The sequence below is a fragment of the Fusarium oxysporum genome, chromosome V, assembly GCF_013085055.1.
Source record: "Fusarium oxysporum Fo47 chromosome V, complete sequence".
In the NCBI taxonomy this organism is placed as follows: domain Eukaryota; kingdom Fungi; phylum Ascomycota; class Sordariomycetes; order Hypocreales; family Nectriaceae; genus Fusarium; species Fusarium oxysporum.
This window is the reverse complement of record NC_072844.1, coordinates 721,809-735,028: the sequence shown is the minus strand read 5'-3', so window position 1 is coordinate 735,028 and position 13,220 is coordinate 721,809. Positions and strand designations below refer to the sequence as shown.

At 52.0% G+C, this 13,220-nt stretch overlaps 4 protein-coding genes across 4 annotated transcripts; 2 read left to right on the top strand and 2 right to left on the bottom strand.

Moving 5' to 3' along the window:
* Positions 1–285: 285 nt before the first annotated feature.
* Positions 286–2,089, top strand: FOBCDRAFT_260479 (uncharacterized protein; the record flags this gene model as incomplete). The annotated part of the gene is made up of 3 exons (XM_054704509.2): positions 286–726; positions 1,079–1,301; positions 1,668–2,089. The coding sequence occupies exons 1-3, from the start codon at positions 562–564 to the stop codon at positions 2,087–2,089; spliced, it is 810 nt and encodes a 269-aa protein (XP_054560484.2). The 5' UTR covers positions 286–561.
* A 735-nt stretch (positions 2,090–2,824) lies between these two features.
* Positions 2,825–7,440, bottom strand: FOBCDRAFT_222507 (uncharacterized protein). Its single transcript, XM_054704508.2, has 5 exons — positions 7,169–7,440; positions 7,030–7,101; positions 6,637–6,977; positions 3,847–6,586; positions 2,825–3,791 (listed from the first exon to the last, which is right to left on the bottom strand). The coding sequence occupies exons 1-5, from the start codon at positions 7,219–7,221 to the stop codon at positions 3,230–3,232; spliced, it is 3,768 nt and encodes a 1,255-aa protein (XP_054560483.1). The 5' UTR covers positions 7,222–7,440; the 3' UTR covers positions 2,825–3,229.
* A 1,106-nt stretch (positions 7,441–8,546) lies between these two features.
* On the top strand, positions 8,547–9,430 carry FOBCDRAFT_222506 (Snf7 family). The gene has a single exon (XM_031183338.3). It carries the CDS (start codon positions 8,676–8,678, stop codon positions 9,312–9,314), a length of 639 nt encoding a protein of 212 aa, XP_031038980.1. The 5' UTR covers positions 8,547–8,675; the 3' UTR covers positions 9,315–9,430.
* Positions 9,431–12,986, bottom strand: FOBCDRAFT_182175 (uncharacterized protein). Its single transcript, XM_031183337.3, has 2 exons — positions 12,383–12,986; positions 9,431–12,332 (listed from the first exon to the last, which is right to left on the bottom strand). The coding sequence occupies exons 1-2, from the start codon at positions 12,582–12,584 to the stop codon at positions 9,670–9,672; spliced, it is 2,865 nt and encodes a 954-aa protein (XP_031038979.2). The 5' UTR covers positions 12,585–12,986; the 3' UTR covers positions 9,431–9,669.
* Between the last annotated feature and the right edge of the window lie 234 nt (positions 12,987–13,220).

The window sequence follows — 13,220 nt, the reverse complement described above, 5'->3', positions numbered from 1 at the left end:
GCCAAGGGGAAGCAGCCAAATTGCTTCCTCGATGCGAACACGTTGAAGACGAAGGCGTTGACAGCCATCTTGGACAGATTCTCCCCTTAGGACACATCTTCAGAGAACCTTGTACCACCAACAGAGCATATAATTCTACATCAACAACTCCTTAATTGTCAATGGCAGCTATACTATACATACAATGTGAGCAAAAGCAAAGAATCACCTGGCAGTATGATACCTAAAAGCAAGGAGAATCCAGACCGTGAGAACCCATCAATCACCCCACTGTATGAAGGCTTCCCCCAAGTCTTATATATAACAACACATGAGCTTCTACTCATTTGTGAATAGCTCCCTTCAAGTGGCTTCCTCCGTTTACCATGCTCCCTGCAGAATTACACCACCTGACTGGACCCGCGAAGAGCTCACTCACGCAAAATTGGGAGAATGCTCCACCAAACTGGAGGATCTCAGAGCCGAATGCCATTGGGGGCCTGATATGTTCGATGCACTTGATGCAATGGAAGACGCATTTCGCGAGTTGGTGATAGACTGAGAGATCATCTCAGAGCTCCGATGGCACGTCCATATAGAAGGACTGATTCTCTCCTGCAAAAGAAACATATCGCACCTCCTGAGACTTTAGGTCTAGTCCTAGTTGTGGCTCAGCTAGTGCCAAAGAATAGCAGGGAGGCACTGAATCGCCTGCAAACCCGCTTCAAATCAACGATTCAGAACAAGGTCCGAATATACGAAGCTCTTTGCACTGATCCCTAGCAATGCCCTTGGATACAGGACAGGGATCTATCTAATCTCTCAGAGCGGCTGTTGGCTGAGACCTGGCGGCAAAAGAAAGCTGAATGAGTCATCATCCCGCAAGAAACAGGTTGCTTCAGCGAGAGCTATGTCTGGTTTAGCAGCAGCATGGATAACATCCAAAACTATATATACCCACGGCCAGCCCTTCGACACAGGATGTCGTTCCAAAGATACAGCTGAACGTTGCGGACATCAAGGATGATGCACAGGCTGTAGTCATGCTGGCCAAGCCTGACTTATATCGCATTGACACCACCTATTATATCGTCAAAAGGCTGCGAATCAAGCCAAGGAGAACCACCGTGTCGTCCACGCGGAGCATTACAAGAAGGCTGGCGAGAACCCGTCGATCGCATACGCACACGCTGACTCGTCGAAGCGTAAATATAATAAGTTCGAATCCTTACGGTTCTCTGATGTTATAACCCCCCGGATGACGACGGACGAGGCCAAGGCGTTCCTTAACCGCCTGTCATTCCATATTACCAATCACTTCGGTAGGCCAATTGCTATATTCGGTGGTATATCAGCTACTATACTTCTTGGCCAGAGTATACTATATCTAGGTCTTGTGAAGTTCAAGACTTGCGATCACATATATATAACGTATATCCATATTGGAGATACGTTTAACATCACCACCTCGCGATAACCAACTTGGACACGAAACATGGGAGGCTGTCTCTTTTTCCATTTATAGTATAAAGACCCGGTGGACAGCAACAATATAGCGCCTAGATTGCCAGTATTTGATTCATAGCTAATCGCCAAACCCTTCAGAAATTTCTAGACATGAAGAGTTAATCAACACCAACTCAGTTCGAATCCGACTTTACTATCATTATTACTCCCTATTTAACTAGCCCGGAATGGGCCAGAGCATGCAAACGACACAGGAGGCGAGGTCGGTCTGGCCGGATACAAGATCGCTCTTAATGCTTGGGCTTTCCACAGCCCTTATGAGCTGGTGATCCTCGCCAGGTGCCATGCTTCCTGTTGGCTTCTTGTGACCACGTCGCCAGAGACCAGTCACTTCTCTCTGAAGCAGAGAAGACAGGCTGATAGGACCAAGAGCAGACGTCAGGATATGTTCGTCAAATTACGGACGCAGAATGCGAAAGGGCGCGACGCCCATCGGCATGTGAGCCCGGACATGTTCAACAGCAATGACTATATGCGCTTCGACCTGGAGCATCCTCGACAGGCAGTCTCAGTCCGAGTCTCAGTCCAGGAGAACAGTATCAAGACTGGAAGTGCAAGACCTACACGAGGACCAAGGCTATAATGTTGACAACTGAGAACCCAGTGCCGCCAACCATCTCATAGCTGAGCTGAGCACCCAAGGCGACGTTCACCCACCCGGAATGAGGAATAGTTCTCTGGCATGAAACTAAGGAGCATCGCGTCGAAACTACCATCACGGTCAAGGCAAGGCGGAAGCACGAGGGCACAAGTCACCCGCTAAAAGGACGAAGGTCGACGCGGCGGTGGAGGCAGCAGGGTCGATCCGGAAGGTCACTCGAAAGACCTCCGTATCTCTTATAAGCCTGATACACCCATATCTTCCAGCACCGCACGCAGATGCTAGTGATCAAACTATGGTCATATCCTAGGATGACACAGAAACACCTGCTCAACAAGACGGCCCTGTTTCTACCATCGAACATAATGGCTTTCCCGTGTGGAAATCGCTCGTGATCAAGACACAGCAATAATATCTGATGAGGCTGTCTACTCCGAGCTATCTCAGCCCTGACATTTTTGACATCATACCGATTAATACTGTCTCTATCACAAATAAAGACTTAGGTTTACCAATTAGATAGATATGAATCATAGATTGTTCCCACTTGACTATAGACTTTGTTACTGTTCGCCCGTAAAGACTTGCTTGTCAAAGTCCCAATACTACCTTAGACTTGGGCTCATAGGCAGCGACCGACCATTATAACTCAGGTGGACGATAAACTAAACCTCCATTGCTAGCATATTAAACAAGTCCTTTACATAAATTACATCTGGCAAATCACAAAAGCAAGGCAATACCATGAGTGAATCAAGTCTTATTCTCGTGCAATGGCCCATCCCGGGCATCTATGTTTTCCAGCCTCATCCCGAGGACTTGAAACCCGTATACAGACTTGCGTCGTCCACCGAAAACAGGTCCCAAAAACTTCTAAAATGTGGTATCTTTGCGCAACCACCAACGCCTCGCAATGCTTCATGCACTCGTGAAAACTCGCCCAAAGGCGTCGGGAGCCCTCCCTCCCGAACGCCGCCAAAATCAAGTCGTCGTTGTCCTTGTTCTTGTGCACCAACTGGTGCCAGCGTTGACATGTCGAAAGCAAAAAATCGTGAAAACAAAAGCAAAGCCGCCAACCACCAAGGCAGCTGTCTCCATATCCGTTGGGAGACTTCTGGGTGCTCAAACCACAGAGCGTGTGCTGGAACGCGTCACGCGCTGGGGTTTGGCGGGTGTGCCGTTGGCCACCATGCCCAGATCCGCTGCCACCTTGGTGGCTCGCTTCGCCTTGGGCTTCGAGATGCCCGTCTGTCCTTGTGTGGCCTTGCCCTTGGCCCGCCCCTTCTTGGGCTCCTCTCCCTGCACCTTCTCCAGGGGCTGGTTCCACCCCACACGTCGACCACTGGCTGGCCTCTCCGACTCCTGGCCATGGTCTGAGTTCTTCTCTGCCTCGTCCGCAATTCTAACGAGGACCTCGGCAGGGAACTCGGCGTTACCCATGTTACGCTTGGTGTTGGCCCTCGTCTTGCGAGCCAACTCGTCCTCCTCGCTGCGAGCCTTCTTTGGGAGGCTGCGGCCAGCACCGGCTCGGCCGAGCTTGATGGGAGTAGGCAGCGACGACTTGGGGGTGCTGCTTGGGTGCTCTTGGCTTCGGAGCCGAGATGATCGGCGGGTGACTGATGCGTTGGTGGCAAGCTCGTCAACCTGCTTGCGGTTGGGAGTGTCGGAGGTAGTGGTAGTTGTGCTGGTGGTGGCGGTGGAGGAGGCAGAGGGGAAGATCCGTCATGTCGATGGCCAACTCTGCCTTCTGGCGCTTAGCCTTGGTCTTTCGAGTGACCTTCCGGATCGACCCTGCTGCCTCCACCGCCGCGTCGACCTTCGTCTTTTTAGCGGGAGATGTTTCCTCCCTGTCGCCATCGGCCTTACGCTTAGGCTTCATGGGACTACCCCTATTAGGGCTTCGAGCCCCGAGAGGCTGGCGCTTTGTAACTGGTGCGATTGGGGACCCAGCCTCAGTCGTGGTGGCGGCAGGAGTGATTTCTGCGGCGGGTGTGAGGGTGGTGGTGGTGTTTGTGGCAGGGGTAGTCGAGGATTCGTTGGTGGTAGCGGTAGCAGTCACGGTAGCGGAAGCGGTAGTTCGGCGATTTTGGTTGATGAAAGCACGCAAGTAATCCCGATTTGGGCTGTCCAAGTCCTGGCTACCATTATTGACAGCAGCAGCGGCTTCTACCTCCTGAATAGGAGGAGCTGCTGGAGCGTCAACCTGCCGAGCAGGTGTTTCAACATCCCAAGGTATGGTCAATGTGCAGTCTCCATCATCTGCGGCCGGTGTCGAAAACCGGGGTGTGGCAGGCCCCTTGGAGATACCCATTGCGTTTCTTGCAGCACGCTTTAAGGGGGTCATCTCACTCTGACGGCGAGGAGCGCATCGGATAGAAGGTCGGTCGATTGTTGCAGGCTCGCCAAAGACAAGAGTGTTATCATTCTGAGGAAGTTCAGGTGTATCAAATTCACCGGGGGAGGAGCGGTCGATAACACCGACACCGCTGATATCAGGTGTCTTGAGGAGCGACTCGGTAGATTGAGGTTCGGGGGTCTGGATTACGCTGGGAGATGGGCTGGCAAAGTCACCGAAGCTATTGAGATCAGGAGTCTGCACGGTGGAGTCGACAGGTCGGGGTCTTGGTGTAGAAATGTCGACGGACGGAGAGAACGAGAGAGAATCGTTGAACCCTTGGCTTGCAGGGAACATGTGGGCATATCTGGCCGACAGCTTAAATCGGACAAAGAGTCTACCGTTTTCCTCAGTGATCACGACCTTAGCGTGGCCATTGCAGGCGTCGTCGGCCATGTGAGAAAGATTCTGGATAGGGGCAGGGGCAGGAGGTGATGAGATTTGAGTCCCGAAAATATCAGGGTTCTCCCGGACATCAATATTTACAACACCTTCTTCAGAAGCGAGAGTTTGGGTGACAAGTGACTCGGCAACGGTAGTGGGTGGCTGCATGGTACTGGGCTGCTCGTCACGTCGGTCGGAATGGGCGGGTGCAGGTGAAGAGTTGAGATCCCGCAACCAGAGGTTCTCAGTGAGAACACTGGCATAGCCCAAGCCAGACCCGCCTTCAGTAGGTTTGGCTGCCTCAATGGGAAATACCTCGTTAGCAACGCTCTCCTCCATGGTAGTTTCAAGAGGAAGAGTGTGCTCTGCCGCGCTATCAGCTGCAGGCTCGTTGGGTAGAGAGGTAGTAGAATCGAGGCCAGAAGTCTCGTCAGCTGCATCGATGGCAGCGACCTTCGCAGGGGACTCATTAGTGATGTCGAATAGCGAGGCGATAGAAATATCATCATTGAAGATTGCCTCCTGTTGGAATTGGACCTTTTGCGGAGAAGCCGAGAGACGACGAGCTTGGGTGTCAAGAAACTTGCGGAGCAGAGGTTCGCTCCGACGACGGCGCGCCTGGTTACCGGTCTTGATACGATTGGGCTCAGTGGCCAGAGGAGAAGGAAACATCCAAGAGTTAGAGCTACGGAAAGGGGATAACTTCCCGAACTCGAAAGACACACTAGGGACTTCAAGTGTGCAGCCTTGCGGCTGAGGGGTGGAGGGAGGAAGGATGGCAGGAAGAAGGGCAGCGAGACCGATGGGGCTGTCGGTTTGCTGAGGGGTGACGGGGTTGAAGGGAGCACTCTGGGCAGCAGGAGTGGCGGGAGTTGAGGGCTCAGGTCGGTTCCACTGAGAAGGAGTGGGAGCGATGGGTCGCGAGTAGTTCATGACAGGCGAAGACGCCTTGTTAGGGGTCTCCGGGAGACCAGTATCTTCGAAAGAAGATGAGTCGCACTCAGACGGCACTCGGAAAGTTCGACCAGGACGGGTGGGAGAGTCAGCGACGGACTCAGTGGACATGTTGTCCTTGACAGCAGCAGATCCATAGATGGGGCTAGAACGCTGGGCGAGAGGTGAGGAAGCACGCTTCGACTTGGAAGGAGAAGACTTGGAAGGAGAGCCAGGAGTCTTGCTGGGAGAGCCTGGGAGGAGTTTGGTAAACCCGCCAGAAAGTCGCAGAACGCCCTTCTTGATGGCCTTGCTGGTGAGGAGACGAGCAAGTCGCTTCGAGGGAGAACGGGACTCGGGAAAGAGAACAGGCTCATGAACAACGGTGGGACTCTCTGGCTCATCCTCATCCATGATGACGGAGAGGTCGGGCTCGCCAATAGCAGCGAGGCGCTTTCGAGGATCCCGGCGACTGTTTCGCAGTGCGGTAGAGACATCTGCGATAGACGCAGTGCCGAGATCGACCGACTCCTTTCCTGATCGGTTGGCAGCCTGGATCTTAAGAAGCATATCGTTGTACAGCTTCAATCGGTTACCTCTGGCGGGCACCAGGGAAACAGGAGAGCTGTCTGTATCGACAAGATCGGTACTGATGAGTCTAGCAACTCGCTTGAGCGGAACGATTTGTGCGATTCCTCGGTTGACAGCTTCTATGTCTTCGCGTGTATGGCCAGAGTGAGTCTCGATAAGGTTGTTCACGACACCGACTAGATAAAATGTCAGTAAAAATCGGTGAAATTTTTGAGAACTTGCTTACCCTTGGCTGTCATGAGATTGTGCATGTGTTGTGCATGTGAGAACATCAACATATCTTCGAACACTGCTTCCCTAGAGGCAGGTTGGTAGGATTGTCGGCGTTGTACTTTGCGAGGAAGAGTAAGGTCGAACCCGGTTTCCTCACGAGTAGGAACAGGAATAGCGGAGACGTTTGGGAACATGATGAAGGGTGCAGCAGGCTGTCGTTCGTTGGAGACTGTAACTCGGCGCATGATCTGTCGGTTCGAGCTGGGAGCAGCAAGCGAATGTGTAGGGACACGTTCCCACGCAGGCGGCCGGGTAAGAGACTGCTTGAACGCAAAGTTTCCAAAGTTTAGGAATCTATAGAACCGTTAGTGAGGCTGTTTTGAGTTCAACGGTCGAGCAAACTTACGTCTTGCCTGCGTCGACACGAGTGTCGCCAGTTGTCGTGAAATGCGGGATGAAGTCGGCCGCAACAGGTTTGCTGCAAATAAAATGTCAGTATTCTCAAGAGACGACATGGTAGCGTCACGATCAGAGTATATACTCACATTTGCATGGGCTCTTGCCCAAAGCCCCATTTGGGGACGTCCGCAGCCGCCATCGCGAAGATGCAGCGCGGAAGAGAAGGTTTAAAGTAAACAAACCTCCCGCGATACGGGGTAACGATGCGAAGAGGATGCGAAAAGTGGGAAAATAAAACTCGAAGAAGCTGAAGATTGTGATGAAAGTGTTTGCGAATTAGCAGTTGAGTTCGTGAAGAGTTCGTTGGTGAATTCAAGTGCTGGTGCGCAAAGAAGTTGAGAGTTTGTTTTGTTTTGCGAATGAATTTCGATGTGGGCTGCGAAGATGGAGGCGCTCTGGGCTTGGAGCTCCGGACGCGTCTGTGGGCACCAGATAATTGTGGGTCATGCGTGGTCACCGCTTTCAGGGTCCACTGCTGGCAGCTGGCAAGCAGTGATGGCCTGTCAATGACAAGCAGAAGTAAACAATTGAGACTTTACTTGCTAGGAGGCCAACGATTCTTGTTCCTGTTGGCTATTGTTGTTCAATTGTTGATTCACTGGTACTGATGACATTTGCGTTTGGTCTTAGTGACCATTGTCGAACCACAGACCACCACGATCTACCTCTAGTAAATGAGAGTGCCAAGGATCAATAGAGTCTAAAATGAGATTGATTTTACTCCATTTTGTTGCCAGTATTTACTATTCGACGGTGATTCTGCCATTATTATGTATCAAGCCTCCATATGTCAATCCAAGACGTTGGAACATGCTTAAAGATGTAGATCAGAGTTAGACACTGACACAGTCGAAAGACCAATCACATTTCATGAATGACACTGAAGTGCCGTACCGCCTTGCCCTGGGCTTGGCTGTTGCGATCTAATGAACTTCTCCAGTGTCGAGTAATAGCTTGTCTCACCCGAGCCAGAAATGGTTCACGACTTTGCTCAAGCCATAGGTTCGTTCCAAGTACCACAAACTGAACAATAGCATTAAATTTGACATCCGTGATCAAAATCCATGGGCTATAAGCGGGAACCAACCAGCGGCTGTGCTAAGCCAGGTCAGGGTCTTTTCTGCTTGACAGGAATGTTTATTTACTTTCTGCGGGTCCTTGTAATGCAGAATGCGACAATTGCAACAACCCACCTAAAACGAGCTGGATTAACCTTGGAAAACTACTAAATTATTACAAAAGCATGTCTAGATATTGTGAATACATGTTTCTATTACTCATTTACTTAGCGTGTCTCAAAATTGTGTCCCAAACTCTGATTCTCGAATTATCGTACTTTGGCTCTAGGGTAGCTCGATTTGAGTCTCAGATCCAAGGCGGGGTGTCCGCCCCGCCCCGCCGCTCGATCCATGCCCATCCATCCATTTGAGCCGCGTGCGCAGTGAACGTCATCTCCCCAGGCCACCATTTCCGACCCTTACAACCACCACTTACCTCCACGACACACGGCACACGCCGCATATCTACCCTCTACACTCTCACTCTACGGACAGAAAATCTCTGTATAAACATAGACCCTCTATAAACGTCAAGATGAACCGCCTATTCGGCTCCAAGCCCGCGGGCCCCAAACCCACCCTCAACGGCGCTATAACCAACCTCGACACCCGCATATCCTCGCTCGACACCAAACTCAAAGCCCTCAACGCCGAACTAGGCGCCTACCAAGAAAAGCTCTCCCGCATGCGCGAAGGCCCCGGCAAGCAAGCGATGAAGCAGAAAGCCCTCAAGGTGCTGCAGCGCCGCAAGGCGTACGAGGCGGAGAAGGACAAGCTCGAGAGCCAGGTGTGGAACATGGAGCAGGCGAGCAACATGCAGGACAACCTAAAGAACGTGATGACGCAGGTGGATGCGATGAAGACGACGAATAAGGAGCTGAAGAAACAGTATGGCAAGATTGATATTGATAAGATTGAGAGGTTGCAGGATGAGATGGCGGATTTGATGGATGTGGGTAATGAGATTCAGGAGAGTTTGGCGAGGAGTTATGATATTCCTGAGGATGTGGAGGAGGATGAGCTGGATGCTGAGTTGGAGGCGTTGGGGATGGAGGTCGAGATGGAGCATGAGATGGGTGGTGCTGTGCCGGGTTTCTTGCAGGATGAGGTCGTGCCAGAGTTTGTGGACGAGCCTCCTCAGACTGAGGACAAGGTGAAGCAGGTTGCTGGTTAACGAACGGCGTTGCTGGATCACGGTGGACTTCTCGGAGATTTCTACATGGGTTTTGCTTGTCACGGCGTTGGTTAGGTTCGTAGGGTCACCCAAGCACATCATTTCACTCTTCTAATATTGTCATGAATGCATTAAACTTGTAGTTTCTACCTGTTGAAGAACATCGATCCTGAGTATCCGCAGGTGTCCAGTACGCATTTGTACACACAAGACATCCAATCGTACTGTAGCCGATGGAACTCTTGATGATTCTGCAGTTATTCTCGATAAAGACCCTGTCAAGCCCATATAACCCAACTCCCTCGCTCAAAAGAATGCTTTCTGAGATATACGTTTATGGTCCAGAATTACAGATCTAGTCGACTGTTGCAAAGAATCGGACAGCTTCTTCCAATGCGGGATCCTTATTACAAAAATCCCACCCAACAATCGTTGGGGTTTGACTACAGCAAATAATTTTATGCGCGTCAAATTGTAGCTTGAAGACCCGTGCTGACGTGTTCTCGGCCGCGGCGATATGAGGATGATGGCCTGCATGATGGCCATTGTGAATTGGAGGTTGGGCTGGTTGTCCAGGAGGCGCACCTTGTGCATGGTTATTAGCGGGAGGTTGCGCAACTGGTCCTCCTGGAACAGGCACCGCATGAGGCGCTTGACCAGATCTCGGGTTGGTACGGCCGCTATCGCTGGACATGTGAGAACTACCAGAACTCGACTGCTGTCGCATCGGCATTTGACGAATTTGGAGGTTGGCCAAAGCATCCGTTACCACCCCTCTAAGCTGGGCTCGGACCAAAGGCGATGTCTCGCGTTCAATGGCGGCCTGTAGGTAGGAATGGTGAGCCAGCGCAATCGGGTATGTTGCAAGTACATGTTGCAACGAGCTGGGCCCAAGGGGTACCGCCTGGTCAATCAGCACTTGGTATGAGTTTGCCGTTCGCTGGGTATCCCCGTGGTGATCGCGCAGCATCAAAGGCCCGAGAGGAGTGCCGCTCGTAGGCGGAGATCGTGGTACGATTGTGGACGAATGTGAAGACCTACTACCCAGAGATCCGGCTATCGCGACGTTCGACGTTGCGCTCGACAAGCTGGCCGCAGCCTCACGCTGGGCAGCTGCTGCAGCCTCTTCTTGTCGGAGATGGATTGCCGGCTTCCAAACACCTTCCTTGTCGCGTCGCCAAATGATGATGCTCTGATCGTAGGAACCAGATACAATGCGACCATACTTTCTGCCTCCACCACCTCCGGGGGGAACCTTGGCGCCATATGCCTGAACATCCTGAGGTCGAGAGCTTCCAGCATTTGCCCGACGGTCTCTCCTATGCCTTCGGTCCATGGCATTGTCAATCTCACCAGCCTCAAGCGCGCGCATGTACTCAGCATCAACCGCCTTGGCTTCCGCCCAGTCTTCTGCTGTACTGTACGGCAGATCACCGAATCCCGCCTGGACAGTACGCACCAGGTGGGCGTGTCCTCGCAACTGAGCAACCTTAAGACCAGTAGGTGCATCAAAAATGCAGACTTCCCAGTCACTGCTGCCACTCACAATTCTGCGCCCGTCAAACTCCACGCACGCGATTCCCTTGTCGTGTGCTGGAATGGTCCGAGTACAAGCCTGATCTGGCCAACTCCATATCTTGATATGCCTATCTCCTGATACGGAAACAATGGTCTCGTCACGAACTTGAATCGCGTTTACGGCAGCACTATGTCCATCCAGACGACCGATCATGGTGAATGGAGGCTTGACGGGAAGTTCCTGGGAAAGGTCCGGCTCATAACCATACCTTCGCAGGTGAACAGGTACTGGGCCGACTAGATCGCCGCCGTTGTAGCCCAAATCGCCATGTTTCAACGGGCGCCTGTTGAAAATCTTGATCGTCTTGTCCTTGGAAGACGTTACCAGGATTCGTTTATCAAAGCGCACGTTGAGAACGGACTCGTGATGAGCCCTTGTTAGTTTCTGCACCAGCTCACCAGTCGAAAACTTCCAGATGAAGACGTTGGAGTCACTACTTCCAGAAACAAGGAGATCTTCTTCAGGGTCAGCGTCGAATTGGAGACACAAGACGGAGCCCATGTGTCCTGTCAGAGGTGGTCGGACAAGTCGGCGAGTGCGAACATTCCAGATACGCATGGTCTGATCCCTGCTACCGCTCACCAAGTAGTCTTTGTCGAACTGTAGAGCATATACGCACTCCTGATGTCCTTCCTCGGGAAAATTGGGATGAGGAAATTGGAAAGTGGTGTATTTTCCAAGCTCCCAATTCGCCTCCAGCTTCCGTCGCATGCCGTACAGATAGCGCCAGTTGATACGATATCGTGATCGACCCACATCCCAGATGTACAATGATGACGGTGGTAATGTGTTGGCTGCATCGGCTAGTGACATTGAAGCAAGAGAAGACTCGGTATCGTCGCTGGGTTCTTTACGCTTTCCTCTGCTGTCGGATGATGATGAAGGTGTTCGATCCAAGCTCGGGTTTCTACTCGACAAACCATCAAGGTCCATCTCGCCCATGGGCACGATCGCAGGTCGACTCGACGAGAAGGAGGAAGAAGGGCTACCGAACATGCTTCCGCCGGCCAAGGTCTCGCTGGGGCCAGGCGTGCGGTCACGATCTGTCATCTCGAGGTCCTCATCCGAATTGACAACGGCACGAATCTTGTTGGGATGGGCGTCCTGCATCGACTGGAGTCGGTTAAGGTGACGGATCGAGTGGTCAAGGCCGTTGTTAACTTTAGTCTCGCAGGCTTCGATCTCGCTCATGATGGTCTTCCACCCCTCCATGTAGTATAGACGCTCCCATAGCTTTCGGTCAAGTGCCAATTCGTACCAGGCGCGGCATGTCTGCGTAACGCTTACGAGGGAAACAGGATCGAGGAAACCTAGAATCTTAAGACAGATCTCGGCAGGGAGGTATTGAATAAAGTCGATGTAGAGTCTTGGATTCAATCGGTGGACGATCTCGGCGATGACGGACGTAGGTAAGTTGTCGAGTAACGCCATGGTCAGTTCTGTCAACAGTCAGCAAACAGACCCCAGCAATCCAATCAACACAACGTACCTGTTCTGACCTCGAGGGGTAGAAGCGACGAGTTCGCGACAAGCCATGTGCTCAAGTCGGAGGGAGAACGCAGCGTAGCAAGAGCGGTCGATAACTCTTGATTCACGGTTGGTGTGAGAGGATCTTCGGAGTAACCCTCGTCGGGTTGATGTGCAGGTGAGAAGGGATCCATCGAGGACAAGGCCTCGTTCTTATTCGACATTGGGAACTTCGAGGCCTCGGGCCCCTGTTGATGTAGCAATTCGATCTTCAAGCGATGATCTGGCGGCAAGATAGTTGAGCGCAAGACAGCGGTCAGAGATGAGATGGAATGTGATGCGTATGCGTGGGCGGCGTAAGCTTGGCGGTTAAAAACGTTGAGATGATAGTGTCACAACAGGACGCGCACAGCAGGCAACAAGGAGACGTTGAGATGTCGTGACGCAATCGAGGGAAGGGACTTGAGAGACCAGGGGCTAATACAATAAATAGATTATCAGCCAGAACAAAGACTCGAGCAAAGTTGGTGGATGATATGTGACCAAAACAAGTAAAGAGAGGGAGGGAGGGATGAATAAAGACGGATAACCAAACATTCAAGGATGGTAATGGATGGATGGAGTGCTCGGGAAGATTAGAGAGAGAGAGTGGAGGTGGAGGCTCCGAATCAAGGTCCAGGCCAGGACCATACCAAAACAAGCCCCGCTCATCTGAGATTTGGCATTGGCTGATACCCTGGAATGGCCTGGGCTTGCCTCGTTCTGCCGAGAGGGGACGGCAGCCAAAAAAGGGAACCCTTCCCAACTGGCTCTAGCGGTGGAGGAATGGCTGAGCGCTTATGCAACTGAGGCAGCCCTAC

Coding starts and splice junctions, on each gene's coding strand:
- FOBCDRAFT_222507 (XM_054704508.2), bottom strand. CDS start 7,221: ATGGCGGCTGCGGACGTCCCCAAATGGGGCTTTGGGCAAGAGCCCATG. Junction 7,102..7,168: donor GGGCAAGAGCCCATGCAAAT/GTGAGTATATAC, acceptor TTTTATTTGCAG/CAAACCTGTTGCGGCCGACT. Junction 6,978..7,029: donor CGTGTCGACGCAGGCAAGAC/GTAAGTTTGCTC, acceptor ACGGTTCTATAG/ATTCCTAAACTTTGGAAACT.
- FOBCDRAFT_222506 (XM_031183338.3), top strand. CDS start 8,676: ATGAACCGCCTATTCGGCTCCAAGCCCGCGGGCCCCAAACCCACCCTC.
- FOBCDRAFT_182175 (XM_031183337.3), bottom strand. CDS start 12,584: ATGTCGAATAAGAACGAGGCCTTGTCCTCGATGGATCCCTTCTCACCT. Junction 12,333..12,382: donor ACCCCTCGAGGTCAGAACAG/GTACGTTGTGTT, acceptor GACTGTTGACAG/AACTGACCATGGCGTTACTC.